Below are 19,697 nucleotides of genomic sequence, written 5' to 3'. Positions count from 1 at the left end.
ACTAGCGTATATTTGGAGAGAAAGTAGTCTTTTAATGAAGAAGGTCAAACTAGCCTTTTTAAAAGGCTTTTAACAAAAAAACGGATACGGGTACAAACAGAAAGACAAAGCGGCTACAGGTTAAAAAGGGGCACCCAATTGCAATTTTTACCTTAATTTCTAAGTTTTGTATGATAAAAAAAATTATAGTTTACTACAACTTTAATATTATGTGCTTGAAATAAGGAAACCGATATAAAATAAAATTTAATTGCTTTTAGAATCCTAAATATAAAAATTCTCTACATAATTCAAATATGAAATTTTTTTATAATCAGAGTTATAGTTGATTTCAATGTCCAGATATTAGAAAAATAATTAAATGCGCATTCTTACATATTAGAAAAATATTTAAATTACTATTTTATCCAATGTGAATTCTATTTTTTAAGGGTAAAAAAGGCGAACGATATTTTGCTAAGTGCCTTCGTACTTTGAATATAGAATAGATAGATATAAATATATAATATATAAATATATAGATATAGATGTTTCAATATCCTCCTTGTAATATAATATAGATTGTATTTTCATCTTCCATATCAGCATCTTGTAGTCTTTTTATATTGAGCTGCATCTACATAAGTGATTGACGAAAACAATTTGCCATTCGCTATGTGGGCATTTGTCCTCCTTTTTTTTTCTTTTTGGAAGCAGTAGCCACTTCCTTCTCTCTCTCCCCAACTCTATCCATTCTTCCTCCCTTCCAATGCTTCTTTCTATAAAACGATGTACAATTCCTACTCTACCTTTCACAAAATAATCTTCCTTATAATTTTGGTAAGAAATGAATAGGTTAGGAGGGGGAGAGAGAGAGAGAGAGATGCATACATTAGGATTGCAAATGCAAAAGAACCACTAAAAACATTTGTACACAAACAGGCCTGAGCCAATGACAGACCATTAGGAGAACAAAGCGTGTGATGCTTGGAATATCTAATGCTTCCTGCCAATACTCGAACGAATACTGAGCAAATTCTCTCGTCATTTTCTTCTGAAGATTATCATATATTACATGAAAATTCATAAGCAAAGCTGCTAGGCCAAAAGCTTATTTGTGGTCCACAAATTCCAAGACAACCATACCTGAACTTACATTATTACAAGAACTGGATACATGAACCAACTGTTTATCTACAAAATCCTATCAAGACGAATCGGCGACAGGACTCATGACAGCTGCATTTTTGTTTCTAGGAAAGCTCTTATGCTTGAATTCTTCTCCTCAGCATCGCTAAATTTTGTTCTCCTACCATGGCCTGAAGAACAAGAGAACACTAAATTGCTCAAATATCTTGATCCAACCAACGAGATGCAAGTGAATTTCGGATGCATGAGATCATAAACCTCAACTCATTTTGACCCGTCCTTTGACACCCTAAGAGTGCCAATTTTAACCCAGAAAATTGTTACTAGTCCAAACTTAAAGTACGACAGATTTGGTTATGAGTCGTAATTATCCATCTGGACTTGAACCATTTTAGTCCAAGTTTGATCAGTTAATTCATGACTTAGTTCAAATATTTTGATCTCCCAAACCCAACCAATTAACACCCTTAACTGCAATACCAAAACAATAAAAGTAGAAGAAAACACATTTCTGCACTAGCAGCACAATAGTACGTGAAGCTTAAGATGGTTTTAAGAACTAAAAGACAAGCAGAAATATCATTGAAGGTACAAGAGGCGGGTGATGCAGCCAGATAGAACAACATTAACCTGTTAGGATAGTTTTTCTTGGGAGGGGAAAGAGGAACGAGAAGGAATTTGCTACATATTTCCAGTTGAAGCCCTCTCCCTGGTGTAATCTTCAAGGTAAGATATTAAAATAAAAAAGATGGTGAAAGATATACGGTGTGTTAACTGAAGACAAGGGAAAGTCGCATCAGCGTCAAACACTACACATGTATAGACTCCTCAAAGCCCAAACCATTGATAGAAATGGTGTACAAAGTTGAACCTTTGGACATGTTGATAACTAGGGGTGACAATTTGAGCCCAAACCCATCCAACCAGCCCAACCCGCCCAGAGATAAATGGGTTGGGCTACAAACATTTTAGCTCATAGGTATATTTGGGTTAAGCCCAAGTTAGCGCATCATTTTTTATAGCTCATTCTGACCCATGAAGTAGCCCAAATACAACTCATGAAGCTCACCCAAAACAAAGGAATCTCAACCCAAATGAAGATTTTTCTAGAAATTTACTTAGTTGCCCCATCATTAGTCATGTATCTAAGTTTTAAAATGAGAATCAAGGTTTTTAAGTTTTGACGTAAATATGAATAATTTTACTGAGTTGTGGTGAAATTTACTTATTTAGAAATAACATAAAAGATATTTTTCAACTTACAAATTTTAAATACTAATTTGTATTTAAAAAAATATATTTTGATTCTCAAAATATTAATAATATTTTTTTTTGAAATGAGGGAGTACTTACTTCTTAAATGGGGAGTAGGGCTTCTTGTGTTACATTATAAAGAAAAAGATAATAGTAACTACATATATATATATATATATATATATATATATATATATATATCAAAGTTTGTAAAGAAAATTGTCGAGTTGTTTTTCTCTAAAAGAAATCGACGGAGTTTTCTGAAAATTTCGTGCGGCCTGAAAGCTTTTTTTCTAAATGAATTGTTTATGGAACAATTCCAACATCAGGAAAAAAAAATTCAACTAGCCAAAACTTTATCTTGCACAAAAATTTTCTGAAACATTGTCTTTTTTTTTTCAACTGCTATTTTCTTTGCTTTTTCTTCTTCTTCTTTCTTTTACTCTTTTAAATAGTTATTTAGTCTTAGAAAGTAATAAAAGCTCATAAATAGCAGTGTTGTCAAAGGCTTATTTAAGGCGCGCTTAAACCCTGAAGCTCAGAAAAGCTCAAGGAGGGCGCTTCGCCTTGCTTTAGTTGTAGGAGTGCGCCTCATTGCCCATGAGTTCTCTCTTGAATCAAGCAGCACTAAAAAACAACTATAATCAGAAATAAGTGTATTAGCTGCTAAGGGAAACATTATAAATGAATTTGTTACTTTGTTCTTGAAATACATATAGATTTTTATTTATTTCCTTCATTGCGCCTTTTTTAACTAAAGCTCACACTTTAAGTGCGCTTTGCGCTTAAAGCCCAAATAGACCTAGAGCGCTTTTTAGAGCTTTTTGCCCTTGACAACACTGATAAATAGTTGAGTATAAGATTAATCCATGTGTTTCTTAGCTAAAAATTTAAAATTAGATATATAGCAATTTATCGCCGTGCCTGGAATGAATAAATTATGAGGAAGCTAAGAAAGTAGAGAACATACATAGGTGTATAAAAGGTAAAAGGCTTTGTTTATGCAAGATGAAGTATGGTTCCAAAACATGGGTCACGGGTTGGGCTATGACCCATTGTTTTGCCCATCTTGATCCAACCCATCTTAGCCCAAGTATACTTTGGGCTGGGTTGGGTAATGACCCATTTAATGACTCAACCCATCTTGACCCGCCCAAATTCAGCCCAACTCGCCCATGTGCCACTCCTACTGATAACCATTAGTTACTACTAATATGTTCCTTGTATCCTGTTGGTTTTCCAAGTGCTGTCGCTTCATTTAGCTCTTGATTTAGTTTATAAATGTGCCAACAAGTCAAGCTTCTGTACAACAAGCATTACTCACCTGGCAATATCCATTCAAAATCCAACTCAAGCATCAACTTGACACTGTTCAATTGCTTTGGAACTGCAAAAGTAACGGAAGATAAGATATCAGATCCCGTGCAAAAGAAACATTACTAGGAAGCAAGAAACCTAAAGATAAAACATCGCAGAAATGACCAACGTTCCACCTCCAAACATATTTCACATTTACAACCCTACAAACCTCTTTCGCAGTCAAAAATAGTTCCGCGTCTCATCAATAAAAAATGGGTTGAACCAAACCCCCAGAGGAGGCCCCCATCTCACCCCATAAATGCTCAACGATGCATCACTATGAGAGCCATGAAAGAATCACGTCTCCCCCCTTTACTTCTTTTAGAGTATAACTGAAATCACATTATGCCCACCTCCAATTAGTCAATGACCATGGAGCAGGTTACCAGTTACCCCAGCTTGACATCTGTCCACTACTTATCCAGAGTCGAGATTCCTAGATCTAAGTTTGTCCATAACAGTGATTGTCCATCAAAATAATCTTTTCAGATTCATTTGGAGAGGGCATATATGCTAACTTGCTGAATAAGATATACTTAGCAAGGCACTTAGAGAAGAGCTATATCTTCTTCCCCAAATGATTTATTTCAGGTCCACTGCTAAAGCTAAAGCAGGCTGCAATAGTGCTTGGGACCGTGAACAGCCAATACTTGGAAGCAATCCCAATATATGGATTCACTAATCCACTACAACATTTTACTCATTATTCTTGAGACCGCTGTAAAGGTATCTTTTCTTCCCCCTTCCCCTTGTGGAATATGCTCCTCCAACATTAACTCTATTCAGAGGAAATCTTCACCCTACAATCCACTAGCCATTTGATTGTCATCACAGCTAATATAACATAATAACATAATAAAGATACCATGAACGTGCACCTGAAAGCTTGTTGTATCTCTCAAAAATGGACCAGCCAAATTCACTCATTGCAAAGTGGTCTCCAGTAAAAAGCACTTTAAATGGTTTGTAGAGCAAGCATACTGACCCCTACCATTATGACAAACACAAAATGGTGTTAGAATTGGTAATCTAAAAGTCTGAACCATGAATTTGCAAAGATAACTAGAAAGAATCATTAAGCGTATAATGTTGAAATAGACTAAACTGATAAACAAGTGAACTGTACGTGTTTAAGAATTGGTCAACTAAGACTTTGATCCATGAATTCACGAAGATAACGAGAAGGAATCATTAGCCACTGATAAAATTTTGAAATCAAAACTATATTTATCCCTAAACTAATCGGATAAACAATGAATTCTACGTTGATTAAGCAAGGTACAAAGAACAATTTGCACACTTTTGTATGTCCAGGTGTATGTACAAGTGCGATGTCGTCACCAAGGCTCCACGGTCCACTTCCCTCCAGCTTCATCTCTATGGCAGTAGTTGAATGATCTACCTGAAATATATTGATGTCAATATCATCGTCTAGGATTGTAAATCCATCTTATAAGAGATATAAAAACCATTGTTCGAGTGCTATTTAAAGAGAAGCAATTACATATAGAAAAGAGAAATAACTCCCTATATGCATCACAAGTGATACAAAGGATTCCCTAAAGCCAAGGAGATAACAACTCATGAAGCACAGTGACTTTAGTATGAATCACTTCTCATCACAAATAATAGCGTAAGGAGATGACCACATTGTGCATTGCTTCCGTACAGGGCAACATTATTTGCTCGGGTGTTTGTCATCAAGATGGATAATGTTGTCACGAGCTGCTTTTCAGACACAAAAGAAGCTTACACCAAAGTAAGCTCCATGCCAGAACTTTCTAGAGTTCAACTATGTGCTGGAGTATAAGCCCGGGAGAGAACACACTTATTTATAAGGCAAAGCAGCCAACATAACAGCTAGAAGTGAAAACTTGATGCCATCAGGGTAGGCAGGCAGCAGGACACACTATGGCAAAGCAATGCATCTTTGGGTAAAGATGGCCTATTGCTTATTGCGGTAAGATGGACAGGCAGCAGGACACACTATGCCAAAGCAGCTTATGAACTTGGCCGCCCTAGGCAAGACAAGGCATTTTAGGTAAAGACAGCCTATTGCTTATTGCGGTATGATGGATATATGTGCTTCAAAGAAGGCTAATGAAGGAATGTCATGACATCTTATGGGCGGGTCATCCTGGTCAAAAACTAGACTCAGATTATTATCAGCCACACATGCGCGATCATACAGAATGCTATGTGCAGACTTGCTTAGTGTGCCAGCAAGATAAGATTCAGAATCAAGCACCTGCAAAGACTTAGATCCATTGCCAATTTCCGAAAAGCCATGGGACATGTCACAATGGACTTTATCGCTTGCCTAGCAAAGTCCGAAGAGTTCGACACAATCATGATGGTGGTAGACCAATTATCCAAGTATGTGACATTTGTACTGGCATCGCTTTGGCACAACACAAGTGAAGCTGCCGAGATTTTTTTTAATCATGTGGTGAAATATTGAGAGCTACCAATGCACATTGTCAACGACAGGGCGCCATATTTCAGCCGAGCTCTTTGGAGAGAACTATTTGATTTTCTTGGGTCTTACATTTCTCAACTAGCTTTCACTGACGGACAGACGACTAGACTGCACGAGTAAATGCACTGTCGGAGTGTTACTTAAGTCAGTTTGTCAGCGCACACTGGACGCATTGAGCAAAGCTACTAGATGTGACTTAATTTTCTTATAATTTGCAGCGGACAGAGTCAACAGGCTGAACTGAGCTTGCAACGGGACAGCAGCCACCAGCCCCACACACTTTACCAATAGGTTACAAAGTCAAAGGCGTTGGAGCTTTAGCAAAGACTTGGGGCTGAGAAGGCAGACTCTACGTATACCCCTTATTGATCGACATTGTTCTTTCAAGTTGATAAAAGACCATCATCAGGATTGAGGAATATAAGAACCAATGAAAAAGAGTATAGATGAGGAATACACGAGCCAATTAAAAAGGAATTCAGGTCCAAATCTCTACCTTATAGATTGTAGATTGATGGAGACAGACATTGGTTGAGCCTCAGAATTGAGTTCTATATTAACCGTTTAAATGATCAGTCTCACTAAAAGGTCGACAGTTTGAGTATATTACCTCCAGTGAATGAAGAATACGCTCACAGCCTAAGTGATTTGACCATCTCTCATGATCTGCTACATCATCCCTGGTAACAAAATAATAATTAGTGCATGTTAGGACTGAACAACATGATGTAAAACGATATCACCATACCTGTGTGTAAGGAACATGTAACGAGCTCCACCTAACATTTTAAGATTATTTGCCAATCTTTCTGTGTACCTTGGACTGCAAATATTTAGTTAGCCTGTCAATACTAAGTTCATATGCATCAAAGTTCGAAATTCTAATATCCAGCAATTCCCAACTCTCCAACTTCCTTATATTGTTTCCCAGTAATGATATAAGATAACATTCTCCTATTTACTAAATTAGTTCTCTTCAGCCACCCCCTGTTTTGATTGTAAAGCCAACAGGCTCTCATGAAGTATGAATGCTAAAATACCTGTCAACAAGAATATTTCCTTCATCACGAACAATCAAATAAGAAGCAGCTCCAAACGACTTTTCAGAATGATAACCACAGTGGTAAACACCCTGAAAGTAGTAGAAAACACTTAGATAAGACAGACACAAAGTTTCAGGAAATAGGTGATGTTGCTTCTACACATCTGTTAGTGCCAGATAGGAAAAGAGAAATGGCATTAAGAACTAATTATACATTTCATCACTCAAGAATGCTAAAACTTCTCAATAAAAATATCAGAAGACTTGCAGAATGATGTGATCTAAAAAGAAACTGTAATAACCCGATTCTTCATTTTTAGTAAATGAGTCCCATTTTGAATTTTGATACTTCCTAAAAGTTCAAAATGAGTTTTGGGACTTGTTGGAATGATTTGGTTGGTAATCGAGGGGACTCGGGTGGGTTTCAGTATCATGGGAGAAAATTGGAAGCATTTGAGGGAAGAAGACAATCATAGCCGCACATGTTCTAACTTCAAACGATCATATCTCCCAATGTAGATTGAGTTGTGGGTGGGTGTAATATATTAAATTAAAGCTCTTGAAGTCTAGTTTCCAACACTTCAAACCGTTTGTCATTCTTATATTCCTACAAAAAGTTATGAACATTTTACTAAAAGCTGTCCTGTCAGAAAATCAGTGCACGCGGCACACAGCAAAGCACAAAGGTCTGCCCGTCCTATAGGGCAATGCACAAGAGTCAATTCTGACCCGCTGACCAGAGTTAACTGTTTGGGTCAATCTTTGACCACGAGTTTAACTTGTGCTAAAAATTAAGGTATTGTTCACCTAAGGGTTTTTTTGTGCCACTTAAACAACGTAATCTGCATATTCAAGGAGTTATGGACTAGTAAAATGAGAGCATACGTCAAATGAAATACAGCCTTTAACTGGATTTCATTTAGTTTCTGCCATGAAGATGATGATGAGGATGAACAAAGCAGTATTCATTAATCTACAGTTTGTCTGGATCAAATTAATATCTGTTGACAGACTCCTTCAATTATCTCAACTGCTTAGTGAGAAATAAATACACAAAGATAACTACAAAAGGAGAACGGATCTACCGGCATTGTATGCTCATCTATTGGAATTGGAAAAGTCTTCTGAACTTCTAAAATATCATGGGCAGGCTTCTCTGTATGGATTGAATTTGTTGGGCATGATATTAAGGCCTTGAAGCATCATCAATCAAAATAGAAAGTTAGATCCATGTTAAAGTAACTGGAACTAAGATTAGATAAGAGTATCAAATAAAGTTTCTCCAAGCTAAAAGCATATCAGCTTAGAATTTAGAATTGCTATGCATATTTTTTAGGAATGTCTTTTTTGTTCTAAAGTTCTTTTTCCACAATGATTATCGCTAATAGTATTTTCCAATCGAGAATCAGATGATAGATGAAAATACTAAATAGAGTACCTGAAGAGCTCTCAGACGTTCTTCTTCACAGCTGGGCTGTTTAAAGACTGCTGACATGTCATCAACTCGTGTAAAGTTCTCCTAAAGTACAAGAAATAAAGCAATTATCAGTTCCAAATTAGTTTTCATCTGGAAATAAAGGGACCACTGCGACAGTAGATGCTCATCCTCAGACAAGTCGGCTATCTATAAATTCTTGTTTCAATCTTAGAATTCATATTTGTTCTTCAATGATAGCAGTTTTTGAAAAGCACATCCAAGAGGGATGAAACCCAAATACAATAGGAGAAAATAGAAGTCTTTATGATCTAAACACACCAATAAACACATTAATATGTTGATAAATACAAAGAATTCGTTAATGCTAGACCAAGGTGGTGATGTTTTTACAAAATGTTGTAGAAATACACATCAGGCCTCCAATAATTTAGCCAACAATCTACACGTATGGTATTTCCATATTGCACCAGAATACTAATTAATAAAAGAAAGCTCTTGACCCTCGTTTTCGGTCTCTCAATCCAATCAAAGTTCTACTGTTTTTACTTTCCAGAATATCCAAAAATAGGGGTTTCCACAGCTTATTTTTCTTAATTTCCCAATTTACCTAAACCTCCAACTTGCCAGCATCTCTGCCACAGAGCTCAAGAGCACCTATTAAATCTTGACTATAGCATAGATCAACAGCCATAACTCAGCAGCATAAAACCATTGTAAAAATAGGTAGTTCAAATCCTTCCATGCTTTTTGCACAGACATCACCAATAATAAAGCATCCTCTCCTCCTTCAGATATCTGCTGTCAAGATAGCTCCAGATGTCACACTGAGATAAGAATGCTACCTTCTTTTGGAGCCTAGATCTCCATACAGATTATAGTTTCTCCGACCTTGTGTAGAGACTTGCAATAAGAACTCAGTAAAAAGTATTTGGAGGATGACATTTGCCATAGCAAACTATTTGCTTACAGGATTGCTTATTATTATACAACCGCAACAGGAGGCATTCAGCCTCATGAGGCTTCCGGTGCTTCAAATGTCTTCTCAAGGATATATATATATATATATATATATATATATATGGGTATGTAAAACATGACAACTGAAAATCTTCTTTTTTTGGGGATCTCTGACACTGGAATTATCTTGTCCAAACCCGGTGCGAACAAGTTGGTAAAACATCCTCCAAAGATTTACTACCACAAATACGTCAAACAAAAAAGTCTTATTTCACATGAACGTAAAACCTTTGCTATATCCCACTTACAAACTGGTTCTCTGATCCTTAATCTAGAATTTTCGAAATCATTCGCAAAAGGACTTGCAACAAGGGTTTGTTACCCGTCTACAGAAGTATTTAGCAAGATGGCCCAGAGCTTATTCATAACGCTTTTAATTCTCATTGCTAGAGCCTTTGCTATGATTTATATACAACCCCTACTAGGATAACTAGTTGTATATCCTTGGCATCCGTTGCACCTCCTTTCTTCATTTACCTGAATGAAGAACTAAAGTGTTCCCAAAAGTACCAGTCTGATGAAAATTTCCAGGTACACCTTTTTTTTATAAGGTAAGATTTTATTGATATACGGTACTATCTAGTACTTTTAGGGAATTACAAGAATCTGGACTTGTTTTACATTACAGACTCATCACATTCAACAAGTCCTACATATTGGAAAATTTTCAAGTACACCTACTAGTGATGGAACAAGAGTGAAATCATCTGGCACATGAATCATATCTCTGGAACAGTTCTTGACTACTTGATCAACTCATCTTACTAAAAGTGTCTCTAGATATCATTCTCGGCCAAAGTGGTTCCCCAAAAAATAATTATTATCCAAATTAGGCCTCCCCCTCTCATTTTCCGTAAAAATCCAATAGCATTGGATGACATACTCTCAACCCGTTCTATTCTTTTCCAACTTTCACCCATTTTAATGTATCTTATCACCAAAACTTATCTCCTTTAGGCATTTGCCATGCGATGAAGTAATTTTGGTGTTGCCATCCCTTACTTAACCAATCTAATACGTCACTTTCATTTCAATTGGTGAACTTAACATGTTTTCCAGCTTTCCTTTAGTCTCCTCTCTTTTAAATTACACATTATTACAGATTCTTCTTCAACTATTTAAGAATTACAGCTAATCTAAGGCTTTCTACTACCTGAACAAAATATCCATTCACAAGTTTACACCAACGGCAGAAATCCTTCCTGTGGTAACCTAGTTGTTAAGACAAAAGGGCGATAGCTCCCTACTTATTTCACCACTAAGAGTAAACAACAGTGATTAAAAACAGATCGGCGAGTAACTCCAGTTTCCCACCATACTATACAGTATACACCTTCCCTCTCCTCCACTCCAAATGAAAATGCTAAAACAGATCACCGAGAATTAATTTCATGCTCAATTTTGTGTAGTAATGTGCAGTGTTATATCATCTATTCAAGCCCCATGAAACAGGGATCATAAGGGAGCAATCATTGACAAGTATCTTGGTCTATTCATACATATAACTTAAACAGAAAATTTGGTTACCGAAGCCATCCATCGACAGGTATCACAGTCTATGCATGTATGATCTGCAAGTAAACACAGTTGCATAAAGATTAAACCAAATAACATGATTCAACATAAAAGCATAAAATCATATATAATACAGGAAGCACATCTAGTGCCATCGCATTTGTACTAAATCATTGGTAAATGCAAGCATGTATCATTGATCATATCCCTTCAAACTGGTGTTGACAGAAGTACATCCTTAATTTGGACTTTAATGTCACATATTTATTACATAATTAGTATTACCCAATAGTGACTAATGAATAGTTCAAACTAAATACAGTTGAGAAAAAGCTTATCAAAAATAAGAAACAGAAAAAATGCAGTACGGAAATTCTTTAATTTGGGCCTTTCGAGAACACGGAACCAAAGTGCACGGTATATTCCCCCCACCTCCCCCAAAAGAAAAGAAAAATGATCCAGTTTGAGTCTTGGATCAAGCTCCTATCCAAGAAAAAAGTACATGAGGGCCCTGGGCCAGATCACTTTCATCTGCCAGGCCAAGCCACGTGTTGTTATACGGATGCAAAAAAATTGTACTTTATGAAAGCGGGAGGAAATTCAGAAACCGAAAATTGGCATATTTTGATGTGATCATTAAGACGTCGAGCCATGCTTCACGTGTTTCGTACTCTGTGCAAAAAAAAGTTGTACTTACTTCCCAAAAAGGGGAAGGATGAAAATTGCTCCGGCTATAAGATACAAACTTGGAATGTTAGATAAAAAGGGCGGCCTCTGGAAAATGGCCGGACCAACAGTGTCTATTGTAAATAGACTTAGCTTATGCAAGAGGCTGTGTCACAGCTCAGTGGTGGTAACTTTACTAGTTAATCTCCTAAATAAAAACTGAAAACAAAGATTACCGACGAAGAAATCTCCGGGGACGTTCTGAGGACGTCGAGCTCTCATGGAAGCTGTGATTATGCTCCGCGTTGGGGAAGCTTTAACCCGTTCTGGAAACGAGTTCTCCCGTCGTGGAAGGAGGTTGCTGTTGTAGTGGAATCTCCGGCAAATATGAAAGCTGGTCGATGCCGCAGCCATGGTCAAAACCGATAGCGAGTCACAACGGTTTTCTTCACTAATATAATACTACCTTCTTTAAATTTTAAAATTAGTCATCTCTCGAAAAGCCAAAGGAGGGAATACTAATGAAGTAGGCTGATGAAGACTAATATCTAAGAATCTAAGAATAAAAAGAAAACGAAGACTGGCTATGAATTCTGTAGCAGTCTTGTCGTCTCTATCACGACACGTGTCTCTTCAAAGTGTTAGACCGCGCCCAACAAGGTCTATCGGGTCGTCTTCAAAACATGACAGAGCATGCTTACCTTATTTTATCAAAAAAAAAATTACCTTTCAAGTAAAACAATTACTTTATGCCCCATATTTATAGGATTCTTTTTCTTGTTACACCTAATATACTATGTATAAATTTTAAAAAAAATTCTGTGAAGTGACAAAAAATTAATTTTTTCTTTAACAAGTACAAAGAAGAAGGATTTACATCTACTATGATTTTTGTCACGAAAATTGCACTTACAATAAATATCGAACCAGAATTTTGTAAGAAACGTATGATATATAGAAAGTAACAATTTGATGGAAATATTGATAATAAAATCTCAAAATCTTTCGAAAAGTCCTTTGGAATTGATTACTTTATACATAGAAGAGAATGCTATTTTTTTCACTTCAAAAGATTTGATCAATTCGAAACATATGAAAATATTTTTGGTTTTCTATTTAGCAGTAAAAATTAAGATCACTAAATAATGGAAATCTGAAAAAATATTTCTTTAACATTGAATGTTCCTTAAAGCATAATAATCAATTCGATATTTATGATTTAGATTTATTTTCGAAATTAAAAATATTAAGAAAAATAGTACAATTAGAAGATAACAGTTTAATTGATATATTTGGTGAAATAAAAAGATTTGATTCTTTTTCCAATGTCTATATTACTTATGGAATAATGTTAATAACTCTTGTTATCGTCGCTTCAGCGGAAAGAAATTTTCAAAATTAAATTGATAAAATCTTACCTAAGAACAACAATGTCTTAAGAAATGTTAAATGGATTTGCTATATTTCCAGTTAAGAAAGACTTATTAAGAGTTATTGATTATAAGAAAATTATTAATAACTTTGTATCTCAGAAATGCTAGAAAAATAAACTTCAAATAAATAAATAAATATTTTTTAAAAATTAAGGCCCCTCATAAAATTTGGCTTTAGACCACGGAACCCGTCGGGCCGCCCATGCTTCTATCTCTAGGATGTAGTTAAATATAGGGGTGAATATTATTTACATTCTCTAAATTTACCCTCAAACCCTAAATTATACAATCTTTGTCAGTTTTCTACCTAAACTATCGCATGTCCCCAAAACCCCATCTGAACATATCCCTTTCATAAAATCACCTGTCGTTTATGTTGTATATTGTGTGAAATAAGTCGCCTACGAGCGCGTGAAGGGTGATAATAACCATTAAAATGGACCCACCTGACAACAACTAACGCCTAATTAGCCCCCTTTTTGAAAACTTAAATTTCCTCCTCTTTTTCTTTATATTACACCTTTCTTCTCCATTCCTTCATCTTTATCCATTTGAAATTTGCCCTCTCTTATTATTATTGAGTTATTTCTTATCTTTCTCATTTTATTTATCCTTTATTCTTATCCAATTTTTTTTGAAAGAAGGAACACCCTTTCAAGTATTTGTAGAAGTTGAGGTTTAATGTATTTTGTGGTTGTGTACAGCCTACTTTGAGAATGTCAACGATATATACTAATCCAGGAAGACGTTTTTTTGGATGCAAATACTATGAGGTAATCATCTTTCATATCATCATATGTTATATGATATATTATGGCTAAAATTTCATTTTATTTATAATGGTTTAGTTAATATTTTCTTGCTAAGGGTTCATGTGGCTTGTGGGTTTTTTCAATGGTATGATCCGGAATTTTCTGGCCAATCAAAGGCGTTAATTCTTGGCTTACAGAAGGATAAAATGGAACTTGATGCTAAATTGAAGAAGAAAAAAATTGAAGATGTTGCTTATTATTAATTTATATTTCAGTGTGTATTTTTAGTTGTTCAAATGCTAGGAGGTGTTGTGTAACCATGAACTTTGTTTGTGTATTGAAGTTGTGGTGTTTTGTTTTAATTTGTGGTATTAAATCTTCCCCTATTGTTAATTATGTCCTCCAGGTATTGTGTGTGTTGCTGGCGTTTGAGTTTGATCTGTAGTGAGCTTTGTGTGATCAATTATGCTGACCTTATCCAATCCCTATTAACAACAAGTTCTTCCTTATACATACAACCAATATGAATACCTGCCTTTCCAAAATTGAAAGTCAAACCACACACATGAAAGTCTTTAGTAGATAGTGCATTTTCTGTTGCACAACAATGAAAGCCTAGGAACATTGTATTAGAGCTCAAAAGACCTAGACTTAATCAGTTTTACATTACAACTTGCATCCCAAAAGAATACAAATAAAACAAGTTTAATAGTTTACATCATAACTTGCACCGCAAAATATTATCCAAACCATAATCAAACTACCATTTAATATCAGTTCCTAACCATAATATAGTAGGGCCGAAGCTCAAACACCTTGAGTTTTTTCACTCGCTTTTGGTGATTTTGACCTTAAATATTATAGTAAAGCACTTCTATGTTGAAGTTATCTAGTTGTGATTGCTTACTTTCCCTTTCATTTCAGGCCTTTACTTGGTTTATAATTAAGATCACCAGTCACTACAAATGAACTTTCAACTGCTCCACTGTTGCTTCCACTGTTGATTGCCATACTAACAGGCCTCCCTTGCTGAAAATTAAGTGAAAAAATAACAAATATCAAACAACTAAGTTTAACATGAAACCTCAAAACTAGCACACCAAATTGCTCATTACTTCAACACATGTAAAGCCACTTTTGCTGACAAATACTCCATGTCCCACTACTCTTGGCCTCTTAAATGCACCTTTTGCACCTCTGTTGCTTGCCTGAGATTGTTGCACATCTGAAACCTGATAATGCTGTACATCTGAGGTTTGTAAGTTCTTCACCATCTTGCTATTGCCTCTTCCTTTACCACCCTTGGTTTTAGCATTCTTCTTACTAGTAGATGCTTGTGAGTCAGCATTTGATCTTTTCTTAGAGGTTGATTTTTGTGAGTGAACCACTCCTTTCCATAAATAGAAACAAAAACAATAGATATCAAATAATTAGTTGATCAGACCAACTAACAGAACTTAGACTGCTAACAGACATATACAAACTAACACCCTTTCAACTAATAGAAACTAATAGCTGCTACAACTAACAAACACTAGCAGAAGTAACAAAAAGTAATAGAAAATAACATCTGCTAACATCCTACTGATACAACTAACTTAGACATATACAAACTAACACCCTTTAAACTAACAGAAACAAACAGCTGCTACAACTAAAAAACAAACAGAAGTAATAGAAAGTAACAGAAACTAACAGCTGCTAACAACCTCTAACATAAACTAACAACCGATACAAACAGCTAATGCAAACTAACAGTTGATACAGACAGAAACTAATAGCTAATGCAAACAGTTGTTAACAAAACTCATAATAGCTAATGCAAACAATTGCTAACAAAACTCATAATAGCTAATGCAAACAGTTGCAAACTAACAGCTGTTGCAAATAGTTGCTGACAAAAACTAACAGCTAATGCAAATAGTTGCAAACTAACATCTCATACAAACTAATAGCTGACAGATACTAACAACTAACAGAAACTAATAGAAACTAACTGATACAAACAAACAGAAAGCAACTAATGATTTTCACTTTAACTTTGCAAGTAAACAACTGTAAAGTAACAACTAAATAATGTACTATGAAGTGGAAAGAAAGTACCTCTGAAGTTCTTTGAAGTTTATATGGACATCTTCTTCTGTTATGAGATGTGTACTTACAAATTGAGCAATTCATTGATATTCCTCTCTTTATAAGATTTCCACTGCTTTTTATCTCCCTAACCTCCTTTTTTGGTGGGCCTTCCAGGCATTGTTCTAATAGAAGGTAGTTCATCCTTTGCATTTGTTGACTCAGACCACATCTTCATGCATGGTACGGGCTGTATGAAATGAGAATAAGCTTTTACGTAGGTCTCCTTATTGTACCACTCAGAAATAAAGTCAAGTTGATTAAGTCTTTTGTGATGAATTGCTACTACACCATATGCACAAGGTATCCCTTTCAGTTGCCAAGCTCTGCAACTATACACTCTCTCAGTTAACTTGACAATGTGTTTAATCCATGTAGCCCCCTTTACTTTATACCCAAAATTACCATTTCAGTGTATTGTGCACTTCATTGACTTCTCCACATTTATAACTAATACCATCATTGCCATTGGGGATGTGCCTTCATTCCAAGGATCTACAAATGCCCTTACTCTAGTAAACCTATTCATTACCTTTATTCTAATTTCTTCAAGCATGTTAATGATTGTCTTGTACCTAGGACCCAAAACCTAAGCATTGAAGCTTTCAGCCATATTATTATTCACACTATCACACTTGGAAGAAGTTATTGAACACTGCTTTGCTCCATTTCTTAAGATTGTAGTTTACCAAGTCTTCACGGATCTTGTGACCTAGCTTACTTAGCTTTTCCAAGTTTACTTTAAGTTTATCTTCATAAGTTGACCTTGCACAACTCCAAAATCCATTTCTTCTCCCAATACCTTTCCATTTCTGTTGCCAGTTAGCTAGAATATGTCTTACATACATTCTGTGCTCACATTCAGGAAGATATTCTTGAACTACTGAATACAAACTCTGCAAAATAATATAATAAGCAAATAAGATACTATTTGTTTAAAAACAAAGAGACTGCAAAATAATATAATAAAGAAGATAGTACCTTTTTCATATCACTAATGATTGTCAATTCTGTTGTTTCGTCACTGATATCCAAATCAGACTTCAATATCCTTATAAACCAACTTTTTGTGTCTTTACTTTCAGTCCTAATTATAGCCCATGCTATTAGAAACGTTTGGTTGTTCTCATCCTTTGCAATAGCAACAACTAGTTGTCCCTTAAATATTCCATTTAAGAAACAACCATCTAACCCAATACATTTTATGCACCCTTCAATAAATCCCCTTTTCATTGCTGCAAAGCAAATGTAGAAGGAGTGAACAATTTTTCCTATCTTCATAATGTTCCACTTTTATCATACATGTGCTCCCTGGATTTGATTGAAGGAGAACGTCTCTATAATCATAGATCCTGCTAAATTCCCTCACATGATCACCCATCACTTCTTTCAATACTTGTTTCCTAGCCTTCAAACAAATTTTTTTCCTAACATATAAATCAATATCCCCCTTGCTAAATCTTGCATCTACCAACCTTTTATGCATGACTGTGAAATTATCCTACTTCTATAGTACTTGGCAAGATACTTGGTATTGCACATTGAATTTGTGTTGGTCTTATTACAGTTATGCCTAGGATTATAAGTTCTAATAATGAAATCAACATATGTGGTCTCTCCGCTTGCAAACAATAACCAAGGGCATCCACTAATTTTGCATTTTACTCTAACTTTATTTTTAACATTTGTAATCTTCTCTAGCTTACAACCTATTTCTATTAAATACCTGGTGACAACTTCCCTAAACTTATATACATTTTCAAATACCATGTTAAGTTTCCAAATCACATTTTCCCATTGTGGATCATATATTACCCTCTTGTTTTCCTTACTTGTTTTCATGTTACCACTTTTGTTTCTTGATTCACTACCACTCCCGCTGTCACTGTCACTTTCAAAACTATCAGTATCTGAACTATCATAAAAAGGCTCATCACCAACTAACTTATTAGAAATTTGGAAACCTAAAAATGTATTGAAACCTTCAACAACCCTGCTGGAAGATTCTTCAATGGCCTCACTAGTCACATGGCTATTCTAGACCACATTATCTCCCTCGTGGAATACATAAATATCTACTACATCTTTATTAGTTAACAAATTAGCAAGCACCAACAAATCCTTATCTTTTTTTAATTCTACCAAACTGTCACCCCTAGAAGATACAATATACATTTTTCCTACATTGGTAAACCCAAAATTCTTGGCATAATCAACAATTTCTAGAATAGACAGTTTGTCTGTATCCATATTTAAGGCATATTCAAAGTTTTCCCTACATAAACTGGCCCTATCTCACTCACAAGCATACCACCAATATGAAATCTCAAATTTAGATATTTGTTTACCATTACCCTAAAATAATAATAAAAAGACAACAAAGAATAAGGCAAAAAATAGAACAACTTATTAAACTAACATAAAAAGACTCATCTAAAACTAACAACAAGCAGCATGCATGCAACTATATATTCGACAAACCAAATCAACAAGCAGAAAGATGTAACAACTCAAAAAAAAGACCCAAATTTTTTTACTACGAACTAAATCGCAGCACCTACCTATCCTAATTTCGCAACAAAAATAATAGGGAATAAAGAATAGGACCTGTATTGAAGCTATCCTCTTTAATAATCTTCAGAATCTTCAAACAATCTTCATTATCTTCAGTACCCTAAACCCTATTTTTTTACACTGATTCACCATCAAAACCCTATATTTATTCCCGATTCGAAATAGCAGCAACAATGGACAGAGAAATTGATGGTAGCAACAATGGAGATAATCGCTACTTAGAGAAGGTATCTCTCATCTTCGATAAGAGAAGTTTCTGATGAGAGCAAAGAGACCATTTTTACTGAGAGAAAAAAATGGCTGACTAATACTTTAAAACCCCCTTTTTAATTTTTACTATGTAATTAAATTAATGTATTCTAAGTAAGCCCATTTTAAGATAACCTAATTAATTATCCATGTGGATTGCCACATGATAGGTTTTAAATATATTTAAAGCATGTATCATACGCACTAGCGGTGAAGCTTTAAAAAAGTACTTGCCAAGCCCTCCGTTACTATCAAAGTCAGAGGAAGGTGAAAAATTGTTAATCTATCTAGTAGTCTCGGAGGTAGTGGTAAGTGCCATTTTATTCCATGAGGACGAAAGTATGCAATCTCCCATTTATTACGTTAGTAGAATTTTAACGGGAGCAGAAACGCGCTACCCGCATTTGGAGAAGCTGTCCTTAGCTCTCGTAGTCGTCACTTGGAAGTTGAGGCCTTACTTCCAATGTCACCCGATAGTTGTGGTGACCACCTTTCCCCTACAGAATATCCTTCATAAACTCAAACTCTTGGGTAGATTGGCCATGTGGACCGTCGAAATGAGTGAATTTGACATAAAGTATAAACCTAGGAATGTGATTAAGTCACAAATTTTTGCCGACTTTATGGTTGATTTTAGTCCAGGATTGCTGCCTCTAGC

At 35.4% G+C, this 19,697-nt stretch overlaps 1 protein-coding gene across 3 annotated transcripts; it reads right to left on the bottom strand.

The window, feature by feature from the left end:
• Positions 1–1,004: 1,004 nt before the first annotated feature.
• Positions 1,005–12,467, bottom strand: LOC104247913 (hydroxyacylglutathione hydrolase 2, mitochondrial). 3 transcript variants are annotated; one of them, XM_009804064.2, is made up of 11 exons: positions 12,135–12,467; positions 11,245–11,288; positions 8,701–8,781; positions 8,348–8,455; positions 7,261–7,352; positions 6,969–7,043; positions 6,831–6,900; positions 5,042–5,143; positions 4,620–4,728; positions 3,707–3,769; positions 1,005–1,298 (listed from the first exon to the last, which is right to left on the bottom strand). In XM_009804064.2, the coding sequence occupies exons 1-11, from the start codon at positions 12,310–12,312 to the stop codon at positions 1,210–1,212; spliced, it is 1,011 nt and encodes a 336-aa protein (XP_009802366.1). In that variant the 5' UTR covers positions 12,313–12,467; the 3' UTR covers positions 1,005–1,209. The 3 variants fall into 3 exon arrangements, with proteins under 3 accessions (XP_009802366.1, XP_009802372.1, XP_070028117.1); XM_009804070.2 differs by having other exon boundaries at positions 5,066–5,143; positions 12,135–12,443; XM_070172016.1 differs by lacking the exon at positions 12,135–12,467 and adding an exon at positions 11,601–11,692.
• Between the last annotated feature and the right edge of the window lie 7,230 nt (positions 12,468–19,697).

Source organism: Nicotiana sylvestris, chromosome 4 (assembly GCF_000393655.2).
Source record: "Nicotiana sylvestris chromosome 4, ASM39365v2, whole genome shotgun sequence".
NCBI lineage: Eukaryota > Viridiplantae > Streptophyta > Magnoliopsida > Solanales > Solanaceae > Nicotiana > Nicotiana sylvestris.
The sequence above is the reverse complement of the archived record's forward strand: the minus strand, read 5'-3'. Positions and strand labels throughout refer to the sequence as shown.